Source organism: Xyrauchen texanus, chromosome 22, assembly GCF_025860055.1.
Source record: "Xyrauchen texanus isolate HMW12.3.18 chromosome 22, RBS_HiC_50CHRs, whole genome shotgun sequence".
NCBI classification, from domain to species: Eukaryota; Metazoa; Chordata; class Actinopteri; order Cypriniformes; family Catostomidae; genus Xyrauchen; species Xyrauchen texanus.
Window position 1 is genome coordinate 16,277,283 of NC_068297.1, and position 20,493 is coordinate 16,297,775.

The following is a 20,493-nucleotide window of genomic DNA, read 5'->3' on the forward strand; positions in this document are numbered from 1 at the left end:
TGAAGAACCTGTCCTGAAGCTGAGCATCAATACAATCTATAATTTTATAGAACTCTGTTCTATAATGCTCCTCAGCTGACTTGGGAGTGTGCTGGCTCGCCCCACCAGTGTAACGTTTTGGTGGCTGTCTTTGGTGAGGAATCTGAATAGACTCAATCCCAAGGGAGTCAACCATTGCCACTGCTTTCTGAAAAACCTCCTGAAAGCTGTCCTCATTTCTTTTGCCTTTTAGAGTAGATCTGACACACTCTATTGACCTTCTCATTCCTGCAATTGTTTCTGTCCGTTTTTGCAGGGACTTGTTCAGACACTCTAACTCATCAATCCCTTCTAATGCCAAAAAAAGTCCAAGCACAGTTTTCCCCTTTTCAAATCTCTCTCGTAGTCCATTTGCCCTCACACCCGTGTTAGATCCATTTGATGCCATCTCCTCCAAGCTAGATAAAACACTCTCATACTGAGACAGCACTGCTCTGATAGCTTTTCCTCGCACTGTCCACCTGGTTGGGCACAGTGGTCTGAGTGATATCGACTGTCTTTCTGAACCTGCTGCTACTGCTGAAAATAAGGCCTTAAATTTCCCAGACTGGTGGCTTAATGTCCCTAGCTCATGGACCCACTGCAAGGCATCACGTATCACTGGACTGGCTAGGCAAGCAGACTGTGTGATCAAGTTAAGACAATGTGACTCACAATGTACATGCAAAGCCAATGGCTGCTGTCTTTTAAGTTCTGCTTGTGCTCCTGAATGTCTTCCTGACATATTGGCAGCACCATCATATGTCTGACCCCTTAGACAACTCATAGGAATATTTAGCCTCAAGAAGACATCCGCAGCCACCCTAGCAATTTCCACTCCAGTAGTCCCTGGAACTTCATATAAACCAACAAAAACCTCTTGTGGTATCGGGTCATGGTCCACATATCTAAAACAGATAGATTCTTGCTCTACTCCTGATACATCTTGAGTGCCATCTATAATGAGTGAGTACTGCAAAACTGGTAGAGACTGGATAGAGACTGCAATACTTCTGACAATCCAGTTTCCTAACAATTGCAAAATCTCATTTTGCACTGGAGGAGAGGTATAGTCATGACAACGGGATAGCCAACTAGAGAGACTAGCATCATCTTTGGCTTTAAATTTCAAAAGCTGAAATAGATTCCCATCTTGGGTCTCATGGCCCCGCAGTGCCAGACCCTGCCTAGCTAGGTACTGTACTGAACTTACAATATTTTGCAGGCAGTGCCTAGCATTATCTTGTTGCTTTGCCCAGGCACTTGAGAGTTGTGCATCTACTGGGTTTGCTTCTTGAGCACTAACTGTGATTGCATGATGGTGGGATTTACTATTCTGGTGGCGTTCAAAGCTAACAAGAGCATTCTTCCAGTTACTAAATCCCTTTGAGGAAAACGCAGGGTCTGCTTTTTTGGACAGTGTATTTTTATTTATTATGTATGTTTTCACACAGTAAAAACAGAGAATTCCCTTCACAGTTGGGCTATAGTGAAGCCATGGATACGGCTTGTACCAATTTTCCTGAAAATGGAGGACCCTATTTGACAGCTTTTGAACTGCAATGTTCTTGGGGTGAGGTTGGTTTGGCCTGATGTCAAAGTCCAAAATATCTCCAGTTCTACACTGTTCTTCATTGTTGTCTCTCTGTTCTTTGATGTCATCACTTTCACAGCTACTCTGTTTATTGCTGTCTACAGATGGACCAGCATCCTTAAAAATACACCACAGTACACAATTAACCACTCTGTATCAACTACCACATTTGAAAAATACATCTACACACTGATACAGCTAGTAACCACTTTATGCCCATATTATTAAAACCATGTATGATGAGTGATTAATAAACCTCTTAATATACCAGTGCAACCTCAATGTAATACAAAACAAATATCTACATTTACTCTTATGATTACATTGTTACCAGCCTAGGCCTCACCTGTGACCCTGCCTCTCTTCCTGAGCTACTACCTAGCAGGACTGTTTCGGTCACCTGATAAAATGAAACAATGTATGCATATGAAAAATTAGACAACAACTTGTGCCTAATCAAAGCTCTCATTTCAAACACACATTGAAGAACTATAGCAGATCATCTGCCTAACAATTGTCACAATAATGAATCTCACTTCTAACATGTCAACATCATGTCATAGCTTGACCTCACCTGTGACCCTGCCTCTCTTCCTGAGCTACTACCTAGCAGGACTGTTTCGGTCACCTCAGCTGGCAAAATAACACATTGAGGGAATTAACAGTGAGGGAAAACATTTATGGCTAATTATTATTTTTACAATTGTTGATGACTCTACACTTTAACAATTGAGAAAATATTTTAAATGACTTACTTGTGTTTGTTTTAAAGTAGCTCCTAATGTCTACTTTTCTTTTTTAGCAGCCATCCTGACTCAGCACATCAAAAAATTAGCCTAATTGACAAACACATGTTTGTTTCACTATATTTTTAAGCTCAGGACATTGCAGACTTCCACTTTTTTTTTTTTATCAAGTTAATGATTCATATTTTAAATGACCTAGACCAAGCCCCACCCCAAAACACAACCCTTACAGAAACTTGTGCAAAACACTGGACTTAAATAGAAACATGATTTGTCAGATTTATACACCTTTTTAAATAGCAAGCACATATAAAATAGCCTGTTGTCATGATCTTTCATTGTAAGTGCCCATCACACACGCTCGCACGCACGCACGCATGCACACACACACACACACACACAGTTTAGGTTTGCTATTTATCCCGTGATTGTCATACATTGAAAAAAACTGCACTGTCCCATAATCAATATGTGACGCGATTTGTCCCGTATTTTTGTTCACAGAGCTGTTGATTTCTCCCACTTACCGCTTCTAGGTTTCGGAGGATCTTTGGCGCTTCTCACAACCAAATTAAGCTACAGCCTTTCACAAGTTAGAAAGAAAAAGGAAAGCCAATCGGATTAGCGATGTCGGTTCGCGAGGCGGGACTTACAATAGAGAACCACGTGTACCAGGAATTGCGCCTTTTTCACAGAACTCTCGAGTGGTTTTATATATACATATAATTTATTTTTTATATAAAATTGGTTTTATATATAAATATATTTAATTTTTATATAAAATATGATTTTATATATAAATATATTTAATTTTTTTAGCGAAATTATTGCTGGGGCAAATCAGTGGTCATTGGATATTGGTAGGGACACGTCCCTAGCGTCCCTACCAAATTCTATGCCCCTGTGTGTGTGTGTGAGTGTGAGTGACTTAATCGGGAGACACTATTTGAGTTTTCATCACATCTGTACTGTGTAACTATACAGAAGATAAAGTGATTTCTGTATTACTACATGGACTTGCTCCGTGGTTAAAGTGATTTTTTTATTGTTGCTATTGAAATGCACATGCAAATAGCATCAGAAAAAATGGTAGATACTAGATTATGTTATGTAGTGGTTTCTGCACAATTTGTGAAAAATCACTCAAAGTCTTAGGGATTTTGATTTCAGAAGAATAGACTTTATTATCAGACAATAAAGCCGAGTTGCCTGCAGAACAACTGAAGCATCTCTGGGTTTTTGTTCACTTAAATACATGTCCTCTAACAAGTTGGGGCTAATACATTCCAAACGTGTCACCATTATCCATCATCCTATTTTTTGACTCTAGTCTAATTGTTTTAAGAAGTGGACAGGAGACACCTGTAGAACAGCCTCACTATATATTTTCTCCGCAGTCATGAGAGCACTATATGTGAGGCTATTCCTGTTCCTGCATAGGCCTCTAAAACACACACATACACATAGTAAAAGACCTGCCTGACCATCAGAAATAATTGTAGAATAAAATTACATTGATTATACTTGATTAATGTATACTTAACTTGATAAAAATACACCACAGTTACTACGGTTCCTTTTGTGAAGGCTAATGCAACAGAGGAAAAGTCTCCTTGGGTGTTCCGTTCCTCATAAGAGTTCTTATCTAGAAAGATACTGAGGGAAAAGTACCAGGACTGTATGTGGGAAAGGGCCTATTGATAAGAGAATTTTCATTTTTGGGTGAACTATTTCTTTAAAAACGTTGACCCATTTGTTAATGATTCTTATTACTGCCAGCAGAGGTCGACAAAGCTGTCTTTATCAGTGAGCCTGGTCATGTGATTGAGTGAGGTAATATGACGGTTGCTCGTCTCGCCGACACAGCTGTGTAGTGCATGCATAGTAAAGGAATGCGATTTGTTTTGATAGTTTAGAGATCTTTAAAGGGGGCATGTAATGTGTTTCGTGGACACAAAAGGAAACGGATTACTTCGGCCTGAGACTACAAAAGGTAAAGTCAAAGAACAAAGAAATCACAATATAACTTTTCAAAAACACATCAAAGACTCCAGATTAAAGGTGTGGATGTTGTGGTGTTTAGAGTCTTGCTCTTTATTTTTTTTAAGCTCAGCTGACAGATGGTGAAATACAAGCAGCTGTTTTTTTCTGATCAGCATGATCGGAGCTAGTTACTGTACTACATAAACTAAGATTTTTAACTGCTGTTTCACCAAATGGTGCTCAGAAATTTGTCTCATAAAGTTAAAAAAAGAGGGAAGATGGAGGGTGTGTCTGTATAATATAATAAAGGATTTCCAGGCTTGTAATTGGTTTCATATGGGACCTGGGAGTGGCATATCACTGAAGAACATTCTTTCATGCAGAGAGCTGAGCAATGTCCTTCCTTCCAGATAATTTAACTCCAGCAGCCACAGGTCACAATTTAAGCATGGACTACTCTTCCCAGGATGTCCGTCTGAAGATCATCGGTCTGGGCTTCATCTTCTACACCTTCATCTTTCTCTTCTTTCACATCATATCTAAACTGCTGTTTCTCACTTATCGCTCGCTGTCTGCCAAAGAAAAGGTACCTTCATTTTTGTGCATAAAGTTTAAAATGTGTTTTTTTAACAAATGGAAATTAAGCTGAATGTGAACCAAGATCAGAGGTGATTTTTGCTCTGATTATGAACCTTTAGAAATTTAAAGTTATATGTGTTTGGTTTGGCATAAAGATCTATATCTTTCTCTGTAGGTCTTCTGGGATTTAGCTGCTACACGGGCAGTGTTTGGCATCCAGAGCATGGTGGCGGGGCTTCGAGTGCTCATGGAAGACTCTACTGTCTTTTCAGATAAGATTCTTGGGCAGGAGAACTGGTCCTGGTTTAACTTGCTGACCGCCACTGGGTTCTTCCTGTTTGAAAATGCGGCCTTACATGCATCCAATGTGGCATTCCTGTCGTTTGATCTGCCGTTAGCTGTGCACCACTTCTTTGCCCTGGCAGGGTTTGCGGGGGCAGTTGTGTGGGACCGGCTTGGTCATTTCCTCCCTATGGTGACCCTGCTGCTGGAGATGAGCACCCCGTTCACCTGCATCTCCTGGATGCTGCTTAAGGTTAGAGGCAATAATTATAAATAAAAATAAATTCCCTTGCCAACGTAAATAGTTCTCCCAAAAATGTATATTCTCTCATCATTTACTCACCCTCAGGCCATCCCAGATGTGTATGACCTACTTTCTTCAGCAGAACACAAACAAAGATTTTTGGAAGAATATTTCAGCTCTGTAGGTCCATACAATGCAAGTGAATGGGTGCCAAAATTTTGAAGCTATAAAAAGCACATATAGCCATTATAAAAGTAATACATATGACTCCAGTGTATTTATAAATGTCTTCTGAAGTGAAACGCTAGGAGTGTATAAGAAATAGATAAATATTTAAAACTTCTTTTACTAAAAATGTTTGCTTCTGGCTAGCTGTGGTATGCACGGTCACGCAGCATCTTGCGTGACGTAAGTGCGTTGGCAAGTTCACGTGAGAACTGACGCATGAAATGTGAAAAATACGGAAGCTCAGTCTTGTTTACAACAGAGGAAAGACTACGTTTTCACAGATTTCCTATCAATGATCTTGAACAACTAAAGCTATGGCTGCTCTCTGACTCAATACACCCATTGAGTCACTCAAAATATTGAGTTTTTTGCAGTGAGCATTTTTCCCCTGCAGATTTCAGACCAGCCCAGGGCTCCAACGATATTGACATGCCAATGCGCTTATGTCACTACTACTGTGAGAGGTAGCTTGAACTTCACCTTCTTGAATGTGCATACAACAGCTGTCCAGAGGTAAAAAAAATGTTTTAAATATCAATCTATTTCTTACACACATGTTTCACTTTAGAAGACATTAATTAGTCCAATGGAGTTGTATGGATTACTTATGATGTCTATATATGCTTTTTGTAGCTTCAAAATTTTGCACCCATTCACTTGCATTGTATGGACCTACAGAGCTGAAATATTCTTCAAAAAATCTTTGTTTTTGTTCTGCTCTAGAAAGAAAGTCACTCATCTGGGATGGCATGAGAATGAGTAAATGATGAGAGAATGTAAAATTTTTGGTGAACTTTTACTTTAATCAGTTTGTCACTGAGATTGAAACTGATGAAAAGTCACAAATAGAATGTGTAGGAAAAGCTTCTTGAAGTGTCAGACTAGCAAAGAAACTAAAGCCATTAGTGAGCTTCTGAAATGCCTCTTTCACTTCTGTTTTCATGTGGCAAATGTGCTTGTTCATCTTCCTCTATTTCTCAAGTTGTCTTGTCTCAAATCTGAGAGCACTCACTGAGAGTGCTATTATAGTTTTGCTATATTTGTAAATGTTTTTCTGTATTTATTAAAAGATAAACTTTTTATTTTAAGTTTCACCTGGTAGGTCTTGAAAAATAATGCAAGGGACAGAAATTAAGGGGGGCTCAGGGCAATAACAGAGACTAAAAATTGAAATTGAACAAAAGAAAGGTAGTAATAATAATACACTTTATTTGTGGGTATACATTCAAGGACACCTTACATGTACATTAAAATACACAAACAATAATTTCATTACATTATCTAACATGATTAATGAAACAAATACAAATACACTAAGAAAAACAAATGCAATCCTTAAAAATCAGAAATAAGATAATCTAAAATAATGGGTTTTGAGCCAATGTGTAAAAGAGCCAATGACTTTTTAGATACAGATTTGCTTGTCAATCAACTCAAGAACATGAATGGCTAGACAAGCCGTCTAATCTAGTCTTTAGCGTAATCTGAGGTAAAAGCACAATTTATGAAACCATTTTTGTCCGATTTTACTGTTGATTTGAAATGTTCTTTGATCGTAATCTTGACCAATCGTTTTGGAGATTTCAGTCTTTCCCTATTCAAGTAGATAGGAGCTGTGCTTGTTTGACGCTTGTTTACACTGGAAAATATTGACACTTAATGGAAAATTTCATTTCTGACCCTGCTCTATGCAAGTGACAACGCAAACTATTTTAGCGACAAAATCTTGATTTCGTGCATCGTTTCTTTCTGATATGTGTCAGAATGCAATTCCTTAACACAATGTATACGCATTACACTCTCAGTGTTGCCGCGATGGCCTCTATAGCTGGCATTAGCTTAAATAGTCTGAATATAGTCAGTTTTCTCTTTTAGGTCAATTTAATTTATTATTTTGATCAAATCTAAACGGCTAATAATACAAATGAATAGGCTGTTGGGATCTTTTTTATATTTATCAAAAGCTTTTGATACTGTAGATCATGCTATATTATTAATGAAGTTGTATTTTTATGGTTTCCATGACTGCACCTATAAATGGCTGTCTAATTAAATTTGTGTGTGTTAATGGTTGTACATCTATAAGAACCAGGTCTAATGTGTGGTATACCTCAAGATTAAAAGTTTCAGTTCATGGATATGAACTGGTACTGGTTTCATCTACTAAATTTCTTATATATTTGTAGATGAAAGTTTGTCCTGCAAAGACCATACACATTATATTACTTCTAAAATAATGAAATCGGTAGGTATTATAAGAAAGATTAGAGGCTTGGTTCATCAGGGGTGCCTTTTAACCTTGTATTACAGCTTTATCGTATATAATTTATGGCAGTATTGTTTGGGCAAGCAATTACCTTTCCAGTTTGCAGACATTACTCAATACTCAAAATACATTTATACGGCTAGTTACTTTTAAGTAGCTTTGCACCAGCTCCGTTGTTTAAAAAACGTAATATCTTGATTCTTGAACAAACAATATTGATACTTCAATCATGCACTTTTTTATATAAATATTGTTATAGCCCAAATAAGTTGCCCACATCTTTTAATTGATTTTTTTTTTTGTTAAATGCACAAATCCATTCATATAACTCCAATGCCCTTCATCCTCCCTTATATCATACTACACATTATCCATTTTCCATTAAATAGAGAGGTTCATTTCTTTGGAATAAATATTTCCACATTGCTAAAATGTCAACCTCCCTAAATAAATTCAAACATAGATTGAGGATCACCCTGATGATCCCAGTCACTCTGTAAATCTCTCTCACTCAAACTCTCTGTATTCCTGCTGACGTTATTTTCTTTTCTATTTTACTTTTGATTTAACTTGGTGGAATTATTATTTTTTTATATATAAATTTTGTTTGTTTTATTTTTCTTTCTTTTATATATACTGCCTGGTCAAAGAGTCATCATTTGGATTTAAATAAGCCGATACTTAAACTATGATTGGATCATTATTGCTGTGATTAATATGTTTCAGCTGGCAACAATTATTTTAACCCTAACTGATGCAGTGTGTCGCCTCTCATTTCTTATACAACCATGTCGGAAGACGTATCCTGTGGTCATGAAAAAGATGTTACTGTGTTTCAGAAGGAGCAAATTATTGTCCTGCATCGAGTAATGAAAATAACTAAGGAGATTGTGATGTTGTGATTGGAGATCACTAAAATGCTTGGTGAAGTCACATCATAAAAAATCGACAGTAGGAACTCATGGCTATGTTTGATAGGGAAAGTAAGATGCATATGCACGGGCAAATTCCAGGATGACAATGTCAAAATTCTTTGGTCTCAAACTGTGAAAGAGTGGTTCAGAGCATGAGGAATAATTCCACACGTGAATTGGCCACCACAGAGTCCTGACCTTAACCCAATTAAAAGTCTATGGGATGTGCTGAAGAAGACTTTATGGAGTGGTTCTACTCCCCTGTTGTCAATACAAAATCTCGGCCAAAAATTAATGCAACTCTGGACGTAAATAAATGTTGTGACATTGCATTAGGTTGTCGAAAAAATGCTACGACGAATGTGCACCGTAATCAAAGCTAAAGGCGGTCCAACTAAATATTAGAGTATGCTACTTTTTTTGACCAGGCAGTGTGTGTGTATATATTTCCATATTGTGTTAAATGTTTGTTATTGAAAAAGTGAGGTAAACAAATAAGCCATAAGGATTTCTAACCTTTTTGCATTCTTGCTTTTTTTTAAAAAAATGTATTGTTAAGATGCCAAACAAATAAATAAATACATATGTAGTTGGAAAGTTTGTAAAGTTACTTAAATTGTCAACATGTTGCTAGCTACCTGAATAATTACATCCAGTTTAATGGCACACGTTCATTTGAGCTCTATTGCACTCTTGAGTACTGAGGTTTGTTACCACCACAGTATCACATGAATGTACATTAAGTATCTACAATGGGACCATGTGCTTGAAATGCATTCACCTCCATTTGCATTCTTAAATTTAGATTGTTTCTTGCATAAAGAATGTGAAGGACAACAATATCCTCTAATTTGCTTTAGATTTAAATCTGATTAGAGATATATCAGTATAATTCACATTGTTATTCAAATATTCCCTCTGTGTAGTTGAGTGAACTAAATTAAACTCAAGTTCCCCTTATGTTTCTTCACTCCCTCTTCAAGGCGGGCTGGTCGAAGACTCTGTTTTGGAAAGCTAACCAGTGGATAATGATCCATATGTTTCACTGTCGGATGATTCTGTCCTACTATATGTGGTGGGTGTGCTGGAATCATTGGGAGGAGATGAATACACACATCCCATTGGTTCAGAGAATACTGTTCTTTTCTGGTCTCTTCCTGCTCACCTTCTTTCTCAACCCTATTTGGATGCACAAGAAAACCCTGCAGCTTCTCAATCCTGTGGACTGGAACTTTAATAACAAACCTGTGCCAGGAAATGGACCAGTTCAAGATCAGGCACGATGCAAGACCCATGCCAACTGATCGATTGAAGGAATAAGGCTTCATGGGAAATTCAGTCTGAAGAAGATGCGTGGCTGTACGAGGGTGATGAGGCCACGGTTATGGTACTAATTTGTGCAGTGATGGTTTAAGAGTTTTAGGTTTAGTGCTACTACTAACTACTGCAATTTTATTTATTTGTGACCTCACAGGTAAGCAAATGCACATTTAGTTCAGTTTGGTTTCTGTATTTGATGTAGCTGTGATGCTTAGTTTTTGGCCTTTACATCGATGAGGACTGGCACAACACTGCATGTTTCAGGGAGGCTGTGTTTAACCATTTCTGGCTGTGAATGGCCTGAAAAATACCATAACTTCCTTTTTATGTTGCGTTGTACATCCTGAAAAGCTTTTTATGCTTTTTATGTCTCTTCTCTCTTTTACATTTGCAGTCTGTGATGCACAAAGTTTCTCATCCTTCTCTGTATCTTCTGTTCACAGCAAGTTTTCATCTAATCTTAGGAGGCTCATATTTGTTTCTCCTAGTCATTCAGTGTCATGTAAGAAAAAATTACACTTTAGAAACATCAGTTCAAAACCATCAGACCTTGAATTTGGTTTCCTTTTAGCCTACTAAGATTTTACAGATTCTGTGTGTAAAGGTGTTCAATAGCTGAAGGCTGTTTGGTGAAGCAGTGACTTTCTCTGAACTTTGTGGATGCTTGACTGGGCTCTTTGTGTTTTGCATAAACGGGGTTTGTTCTGACTGAGAGTGAATATCTGTGTAGAATGGAGTGTGTGTGTGTGTGCGTGCGTGCGTGCGTGCGTGCGTGCGTGCGTGCGTGCGTGCGTGCGTGCAGAGTGAGAAGGGATAATGAGGAAGCTGTTTTACTTTGTTTTGATTCATTTTGAGTTTTAAATACTGATCTAGATATTGATTTCTTCGCTTTTATGTTTTACACATTTTAATTTAGGCATTTATGGTCAGGAAGGGCATCCGGCATAAAATCTGTCAAATATGCAGTTCATTGATAGTCCACTGTGGCAACCCCTAACGGGAGCAACTGAAAGAAGATGATTTTAGGCATTTATAGATTTTGTTTTATTCTTCAGAAGAAGTTGAGGAGCAAAAGCTAACGTTGATGACATATAAAGAATATATATCTACAATAGATGAACACGGTGCAATATCATTGTACATGTACAGTATAAATAAATATAGACAAACATATACAACTACTATATGAAGTAATGATAAAAGCTACTTGTGCAGCATCGTTATGCTTTATCTAAGTAAAAGCCCAGGTTTATGTGAGGATGAGAATGAGACGGTATTGTCTTATAGCAACAGGTAGAATAAAGCCAGTGGCTAAAAGATCTCTAACATGTAGTGAAGAATGGAGAATTGTTTAGAATAGCCTCAGTTTTGCCATCATCCTATTTCCTGTCCCTGCTAGGATCAATCTGGTATGGAGTTGTCCATCTTAATCCGTTTGATCAGATGCTTGAATTTACCTTACCTACTGCTTCACTTGCATACCTCAATATAACAAGTTGGGCAGTATAGACCGGTAGAAAGACCCGATCTTCCTCAAAAGTAAAGCTTGCTGTGGTCTCTTTGCTACAGTGTACCTGGTATCAAGCCAAAGTTAGTATCAGTAAGACTTTTGTCTATCGACAGAATATAATGATGGAATTTATTTATACCAGAAATGCTTTTTAAAAACTTTGTAATCACTTAAATGTATTATGATTGCAGTGCCAGGATAAAATCCACTGAAGTGCTTAATTGACATCATCTGATGCTAATATACCTCGACTTTGTTTTATGTTGTATGTTTTTACTCTTGCAGCATCATTTCAGGTTTAAAAAGGACCTTTCAGCTTTTTCAGCCTGTTTTTTCACAGAGCAAGTCAGAACTGCTGTCTTGTGTGAATTCAAAGGAACAGTTGAAAGGAATGAATGGAAGCCATTGGGTGCTATCTAAGTATCACTCAGACATTTTTGCATCATATTTTGTTCTCAGTCAGTCTTTTAAGCAAAAAAGTCTTTCTGGCTCTTAAGGCTTTTATTAAAATGTGTAGTAAAAGTGATTATTTATATGAATTCCTGTTACAATTCACAGTTAATTTCAACTTATGTGTTTTAATACTGTTTAGCCATAACAACAAGCTAGTGCTTGTGTTTTCACAATGAGCTGACTGGCAATCTGTTTTATATTTAAATTGTAACCACTAACTAACCAGCAGTGATTAGTGGATGCACAATTCAATTTAAGTTATTACTCTTGCAAAAAAAAAAAAAAAAAAAAAGCTTATGTTTTTGTTTAAAAAGATTTAGGCTTGAAATTTATTTCTTAAAGCTTCAGAATTGCTGATTGTGTTATTGGGTATTTTGGAGTGTTTATATAACTAACTAGAAGAGATAAGTAATAAAGAGTTTTAGCCAAGGAATGTTATTGTGTTTGATTTCTCAATTGAACTTCAGTTTCAGAAGGTGAAAAAAGGACAGACATCTACTATACAGATACATGAGGAATGCCTAAAACAATTGAACTGTTGCGATTTTAAACTCCAGACTTTATCTCCTTGAATGCTTAATAATGGACTGGGGGTTCATTCTGCAGTGTCTTCATTAAAGGGATAGTTCACCCAAAAATGAAAATTCTTATAATTTACTCACCCTCATGACATCCCAGATGTGAATGACTTTGTTTTCTGCAGAACACATTCAAATATTGAATAGTGAGGAAAAAGAAAAACTCAAAAAGCACATAAGACTTGATTAATCCATGTCTTCTGAAGTCATAACATTTTTCCAGGTTTGGGTGCAAACATACCAAAATATAAAAAATGTTCAATGTACATGTACGTCCTGATTTCAAACCAGATTACACGTCCTAGTGCTTGATGCATGTGCAGAGCTCTAGATGGTGCTAGGCGGTGTAATTGAGCTTTAAATCATGATACCAAGGGGACTGCTGATGTCAAGATTTATAGTAAAAAGGAGTTATATTTTGGTCTGTTCTCACCCAAAACCATTTTGATTGCTTCTGAAGACATGGATTGGTCATTTATTTATGGATTACACTTACAGGCACTTTTTCCACTAAATTTAAGCAGGCTCGAGTAACGCCGCTGCTGAAAAAAAAAAAAATACACTTAACCCCACACAGATAGAACACTACAGACCAGAATCTCATCCCATTCATGGCAAAAACACTTGAAAGGGCAGTTTTCAATCAAATCTCTTCCTATCACTCACAGAACAAGTTGCTGGATGACAATCAGTCAGGCTTCAAAGGTGGACACTCCACCGAGACTGCCCTGCTGTCTGTTACTGAGTTGCCAGATCTGAATCCAGATCATCCGCCCTGATTCTGCTGGACCTTTCTGCAGCCTTTGACACAGTCAACCATCAGTTCCTACTCTCCTTTCTCTTTACTCTGGGTATCACAGGAACTGTGCTTGACTGGTTTAACTCCTATCTATCAGGTAGTTTCTTCAAGGTAGCCTGGAGAGGTGAGGTGTCCAAGCCACATCAGCTACTTACTGGGGTACCTCAGGGATCAGTGCTTGGGCCACTTCTTTTCTCTATATTATATACACAGCATCACTGGGACCTATCATTCAGGCACATGGTTTCTCTGACTGCAAGATCATGTAGATTTACACACTACAATATCAGATAGATAAGACCCTTCCTCTCTGGATTTACCACTGCTGCTTGTTCATTCACTTGTCATAACTAGACTGGACTACTGTAACTCGATCATTGCAGGCCTCCCTGCATGTGCAATTAGACCTCTGCAAATGAACCAAAGAAAGCATGTTACACCACTCTGTCTCTCTCTACTGGCTACCGGTTGATGCACGTATTAAATTCAAGGCTCTGATGCTGGCATACAGAACTGTCACTGGGTCTGCTCCAACATACCTAAAATTATTTCTGCAGAACTACATGCCCACCAGAAGCCTGCGGTCATCTAAGGAACGTCGCCTTGTCATACCAACACAAAGAGGCACCAAAACACTTTCCCGGACTTTCAGTTTCATCATACCAAGTATGTGGAATGACCTTCCGAACTTCTTCTGTGAAGCTGACTCACTCTCTCAAAAAAATGACTTAAATCTTTTCAATGAGCACTTAAACAGTCCCTATATATATATATATATATAAATTTGTTGCACTTTAATCTGTTTTGAATACTATTCGATGCTATTGAAATGTTGTAATATGGCACTTTTCATACCACTGTCTCCTTAAGATGATTCGCTTATGTTTTCCTCTTTTGTAAGTCGCTTTGGATAAAAGCGTCTACCAAATTAATAAATGTAAATGTATATTTATGCTGCTTTTTATGTGCTTTTTGGAGCTTCAAAGTTGTTACCATCACTTGCAGTGTATGGAACTAAAGGCATACACATCTGAAATGGCCTGAGGCTGAGTAAATTACGAGAAAATATAATTTTTTGGGGGGAGTACTTTTCCTTTAAATACAGAAATTAGATTTCCAAATAACAGAAAAGAGCAACTGAACACTGCGTCAAAGACACCAAAGATGTGTGAGAATCAAAGCAAACATGAGCAATCTCAGCCAAGCCTAGATAAAGTATTGATTAGGTCATTTTAATTGGCAGGGTAGGTTTGTAAGGTTGTTGTGGCACTCAGGGTGTTTGTGATGTTGTGGCCACTAGAGGGCATTACAAAGCCGCGAGAACATTGAAATAATCTGTCAAACAGCATTTTCGGCGTTCTGACAGGATGTAGAGTGATTACTAAAATTTACACAAAATATATTTTATCGAACTTATAAACGAAAGATTGTGACCTATGCCACAGAGTAACATAAATATACCAAAGCAGTCAGAAGGTATTGAAGAAAACAGAGTGTAGTGTTTGGATATTTCAAAGCAGCGTCTATCAATCACAACCTGCATTCAAAGAAACATTGTTTGTTTGTTTGCCTTGGGGAAACTAATAATGATGTCAAATTATAATTTTACATATAATATAGATATTTCAATTATTAAACATAATAATAATCACACATTTTCGAGTCAGTCATTTAATTGTTCTAATTTTGGTTGAGTTAATGCGGACACCATGTGGATGTGAGTGAAGGTGCAGCGGAGCGGTTCACACACACCACGTGATGCACATTGGAACGCGTGTATTTATCCACACGGAGATCGCTGGAAATTTGATCGACGTGTATTTTAACCAATCACTGACTGGTATCCCAAGGATTGACCAATGATGCTGCAGAAGAAGGAGGGACATTGAGGAGGTTGGCTTGCTTTTGATAAAGGACGCAGCAGAAAAGTTGCAGTCCCTAAGAATGATACAGAGAAAACTCTAACTTTTGCGTCTGTTTTGGACCTAACCGGTTTTGTGTCACCATATACAGGATTTAAAATACATCTTTATTCACTTCAAGGATCCTGCAAGATGGTGAGTCTCCCAAAAACTGTTATGAAATACCCAAACACTGAGGTATCGAATGGATGTATGTGGAATTTAGTGTTTGTAACGCGCACATGTTCCGAATGATTTTAATGCTTTTGGTGCAGTTTGCAACTTATCGTGAATTGTATTGCCTGAGACGTGTCACAGTTATATGTTAATATATTTTAATAACTTTAAGAAGTTCCCAACATCAGAGCCTGACGGGGCGGCTGCGCTTTTCTTGTTGGATTCCGCTTTACGTGGCAAATGACAACTGCGCACAGCCAGTTCAGATCTGATTAAACATTAGTTTAGAAATAATAATAATAAAACTCCATCTGATGCATGGGGACTCGTGAATCTTATATTAAACGTGTAATTAAATCTTCATAGAGTGATGAATCATGCTGTTAATATGCAAAATAATGACTTTCATCTATTGAGAAAAAGAAAATTGTAATTCATTTTTAAAAATGTGATAATGGACTGCAATAAACAATATAAATCATTCAAAATAAGAAGTCTGATCGAACTGCATGTTGGTTCTATTACCCCAGATTATAATGTCATTACATATATAAAAAAACTTGGACAACTCATTGTTGTAATTTATTGTTTATGTCATTCACACTGTTTACTATCTGTACTTGCTTGGGCTGAAGGTTACACTCAGAAGGTCGCAGAAATCTCTTAACATGTCCTGGTCTAAGATTTTCCATGTGCCCCCAGAAACTTCTGGCCCCCACCCCCCTCTCAGTCAAATGTTGAGACAACTTCATACCAAATCGAAAGATCAAAATCAGATCAGTCTCCTTCCTTTCTGAACCTATTTTTTCTTCCTTTCAGTGATGGATCAAATGGTTGAAAACATTTAAGGAATCCCCTTTTTAATTAGTTAACCCTTTCCACTTCCCTTTAGTTTTACTGCATCATTTCCTTCCTTGGGAGCTTCAGAGGTTTGCAGTGCTTTCAGGAATCTGGGGCCCAAGGGCCTTTTCCTCCGATGAGTGTGTGATACGGCTCTCTCATGTGCGACTGTATTGTTTGGCTCCATACTTGTCCAACTCACTTTGCATCTGAGAGTGCAGGAGAGGATGGGACTGGTCAAATTTACTCAGATTGCTGGTAATTTGCTTAGCAAATAGCCATGCCACTGGAGCAAGGTTTTCACCGCCAACAGCGATCAGCTCTGTAAATAAAGTCTCTGGGTTACATAGCCTGAAGCACATTGGTTCAATCCACATCCAATCAATGAGCAAAAACAGAATGAATAACCAGTTTAGTTTTGGATTAGAATGATCTTTAAAGGGATAGTTCACCCAAAAACTAAAATTCTGTCATTTTGTTCCAAACATGTTTGACGTTCTCTCTTCTGTATAACACAAAACGAGAAGGTAGAATGTTGTCCTTAGTCACCATTCACTTTCACTGCATGTTTTTTTTTTTCCATACAATGAAAGTGAGGCTTACATTCTGCGTTACATCTTCCTTTTTGTTCCACGGATGAAGAAAAGTGAAATGGTTTGAGATGACACGAGGGTAGGTAAATGATGAAAGAATTTTCATATTTGGGTGTACTGTCCCTTTAATAATATTTTTAGTTAGCTCAATTTAAAAACTTTATGATAAAAATATTCGAAGTGATTGTTATGCCTTACTGAAGTGTTTACATTTCTTTGCAGCCAAACAACAATTCCAGTTCTTCTCTAGCAGTGCTCAACATGTCACTGAGCAGAGGCTGTTACAATAGAGCTCTTAACAGGGACTAATGACGTCAGGTCTGTGTGGTTTAATGTGGAGTGACATGGCTTTCCTAAAGGAATCTGCTGGAGAAATGGAATTTATGATAGGGGGACTTTTACTAAGTGGGAGAAAGAGACAAAAGTGAGAGAAACAGCTCATTGTTTGAGCAGGATTGTGCTGTTTTGTTGTGATAACAGATTCATGTGCATGGCACTGCAGTGGTCTGGCAGATGGAGTTTTTGTTGGGTGATCTAACTTTGCAGCCATGCAATACAATTGGGATCCATGTTTGTTAATTGTCAGAGCTACCATGTCCATGTATGAGTTTGTGAAGGATTAATTAAATCCACTGAGAATTGAATCTGAGCAGAGAGTTAATTCTGCAAAATTTGACATACATTTTAAGATTGTTAATGCTGTCTTCAGGGTTCATTTCAAGAAATTTTTAAATACTGATTTGCAGGCCTGGAAAAGACATGGAAATCAACAAACTTCTATTGTGAAAATATAAAATTTTTTAGGTATGTTATGCTCAGTGTGGCACTTACAATGGAAGTGAATGGGGTCAATTCGTTAATATCAAAATACTGACTGTTTTAAAACTATAGACATAAACTGTGTGTGTGTGTGTGTGTGTGTGTGTGTGTGTGTGTGTGTGTGTGTGTGTGTGTTCCTATTGGGTGTGTTACTTAAAGGAATAGTTCACTTACCACGATGCCATCCCAGATGTATATGACAGAACACAAATGAATATTTTTAGAAGATGGAGCTCTGTCAGGCCCTTATAACATGACTCAAGTTGATCAATGAATGTCTTCTGAAGCGGATCTATAGGTTTATGTAAGAAACAAGACGATAATTGAAACAATTTTAACTTCAAATCGCAGCTCTGATGCTGTTTGAAATGGCCGAACTCTCATGTGACATTCGTTCTTTTGTTTTAAATAAGCATCACTTCCGAATTCTTGCGAGAATTCACCGACGCGCTTACATCACACAACAGCTACATGATGTGTCAACTGCTGGCAGGAAGTGCTTTTAAAAACTTAATAATAATAATATTTTTTTTCTTTTTTTTTTTTTACTGAAACGTATCAAGTTTTACACCCAGCTTTATACATATAACAGAACAGCATTTAAGTCCTTTTTACTTTCAATCTCCACATTAACTTTCAGATGTTAATGTGAAACAAAACAGGCACCACATGTGACTTTCAGATGAAAGTGAAAATGGAGATTTAGAGTAAAAAAGAACTTAAATTTTTATCTGTTTCTTACCCACACCTATTATATTGCTTCTGAAGATATAGATTTAACCTCTGGAGTCATATGGATTACTTCAATGTTTCCCTTATGTGATTTTTGGAGCTACAAAGGTCTTATCACAATTCACCTGCATTGTATGAACCTACAGAGCTGAGATATTCTTCTAAAAAAAATTTGTTTGTGAATATAAAATATGATTTGTGCATGAGGGTGAGTAAATGAAGTAAGGATTTTAAGTTTTGGGTGAACTATCCCTTTAAGGTCACAGAGTCTGGTTTGGTTCAGAATTTAAAACTTTCTATTTTCCATTATAAACCAGCTTGAAAAGGATGGCATGTGGTATTTACGCCTCTGGGTCATTATGTAGTAGAATTTAAAATGGTACTTTTGTCAGTAAATCTCCAAACTACAGCTTTTAAAAAACAAAATACAGACTAAATTGGTGTGGTTTTCTTTGCCTGCCGAGGAAATACCCTGTCCAATAAAATATGAGCTTTGGATCATGTGTCAGAAGCTGCTGCAGTTACCAAAACCAGCGCAACAGAACTCAAAGAAATCCTGAACCAGAAGTAATGATGTGCATTTCATTTGAATCAAATGTCTCAAACTCTCTTAACGTGTAAATGATTGCTGCCTTGTATACCCTTTTAAAAACTAATCTTATATGTGAATTGTTTTTTCATATTGCAGCATTTTTAGCCTTTACATTTAATTTTACACAAGTTCTCTTAAAATATAAATTGCAGCATCTTTGCCTTTTGTATCACCTTTTTAATAAACAACTTTACGGCTCTCACATGTTTTTCTATGCCAAATATTAATACCATTGCTGTGTGAGTGCCTGACAGTCACACAGACTGTGCCTTTTGTATACAAATATTTTTTTATTCTCACAAATTTCTGTAATCATTATAATTGCTGTTCAGTTGTCAAGTCTTTAACAGCTGTGCTGCCATTATCAATATTAAAGTATCTAATAATGGGTCAGACTTAAGATGGGTTTTGTGTCTAACGCTTATGTAATGTTGGGGTCAAAAGTGAACATTGCTTCTTTAAAATACTTGATTTCCTTTATCTCATTGATGTGAGGTTTGGTGACTTTTCCTACATTTGTCTATGCACACATGGTGTGATGAAAAAAAAAACCTCAAAACACTCATTCTGGATCAAATTGGATCCCATATGGGAAATGAATGGGTGAGACAATAAAATCAAGCATTTTTGTATTTTTTGTCAAATAAAATCAATAAATCGGCCACTATGCAGAACATACACACACACATACAAGAAGGGGTGATGCTATAACAGAGCAATTTTTTTTATTTAATTAAAAGAAAATGTATCCCCTTTTCTCCCTATTTGGAATGCCCAAGTCCCACTACTTAGTAGGTCCACGTGGTGGTGCGGTTACTCACCTCAATCCGGGTGGCGGTGGACAAGTCTCAGTTGCCTCCGCTTATGAGAGCGTCAATCCACACGCCAATCCAATTATTTCGTGGCTTGCTGTACACGACACCGCGGAGACTCCACATGTGGAGGCTCACGCTGCTCTCCGTGAGCCACACGCATCTTACCATACACCCCATTGAGAGCAAGAACCACTAATCGCGACCACGAGGAGGTTACCCCATGTGACTCTACCCTCCCTAGCAACCGGGCCAATTTGGTTGCTTTGGAGACCTGGTTGGAGTCACTCAGCACACACTGGATTCGAACTCGTGACTCCAGGGATGATGGTCAATATTCGCTGAGTTACCCAGGCATCTGAGACAGAGTTTCCGCTAGAAAAAAATGGTGGTTTCGTTTTACGGACATTTTGATGATATGCCGGTCAAATATATCGCCTCTTAATTAGTCAAGTTGAGGAAAACTGGAGGCAGTCTATGTAACTTAAAAAATGACATAATCAGGCCGTATAG

The 20,493-nt window shown here is 37.5% G+C and overlaps 2 protein-coding genes across 4 annotated transcripts in view; both read left to right on the forward strand.

Annotated features, from left to right (window-relative positions):
- The first annotated feature begins 4,212 nt into the window (after nt 1-4,212).
- Nucleotides 4,213-14,361, forward strand: LOC127662080 (protein CLN8-like). 2 transcript variants are annotated; one of them, XR_007972847.1, is made up of 5 exons: nt 4,213-4,351; nt 4,752-4,927; nt 5,096-5,455; nt 9,838-10,241; nt 13,384-14,361. XR_007972847.1 is itself a non-coding variant. In XM_052153048.1 (4 exons), the coding sequence occupies exons 1-4, from the start codon at nt 4,297-4,299 to the stop codon at nt 10,156-10,158; spliced, it is 912 nt and encodes a 303-aa protein (XP_052009008.1). In that variant the 5' UTR covers nt 4,213-4,296; the 3' UTR covers nt 10,159-12,570. The 2 variants fall into 2 exon arrangements, 1 of the variants encoding a protein (XP_052009008.1); XM_052153048.1 differs by lacking the exon at nt 13,384-14,361 and having other exon boundaries at nt 9,838-12,570.
- A 1,058-nt stretch (nt 14,362-15,419) lies between these two features.
- Nucleotides 15,420-20,493, forward strand: part of LOC127662593 (rho guanine nucleotide exchange factor 10-like) — an 84,795-nt gene continuing 79,721 nt past the window's right edge. For both annotated transcript variants that reach the window (XM_052153852.1, XM_052153853.1), the window contains exon 1: nt 15,420-15,571. The gene's annotated coding sequence lies outside the window, so the exon portion shown is untranslated. The remainder of the gene's footprint in view (nt 15,572-20,493) is intronic.

Coding starts and splice junctions, on each gene's coding strand:
- LOC127662080 (XM_052153048.1), top strand. CDS start 4,297: ATGTGTTTCGTGGACACAAAAGGAAACGGATTACTTCGGCCTGAGACT. Junction 4,928..5,095: donor CGCTGTCTGCCAAAGAAAAG/GTACCTTCATTT, acceptor CTTTCTCTGTAG/GTCTTCTGGGATTTAGCTGC. Junction 5,456..9,837: donor TCTCCTGGATGCTGCTTAAG/GTTAGAGGCAAT, acceptor TCCCTCTTCAAG/GCGGGCTGGTCGAAGACTCT.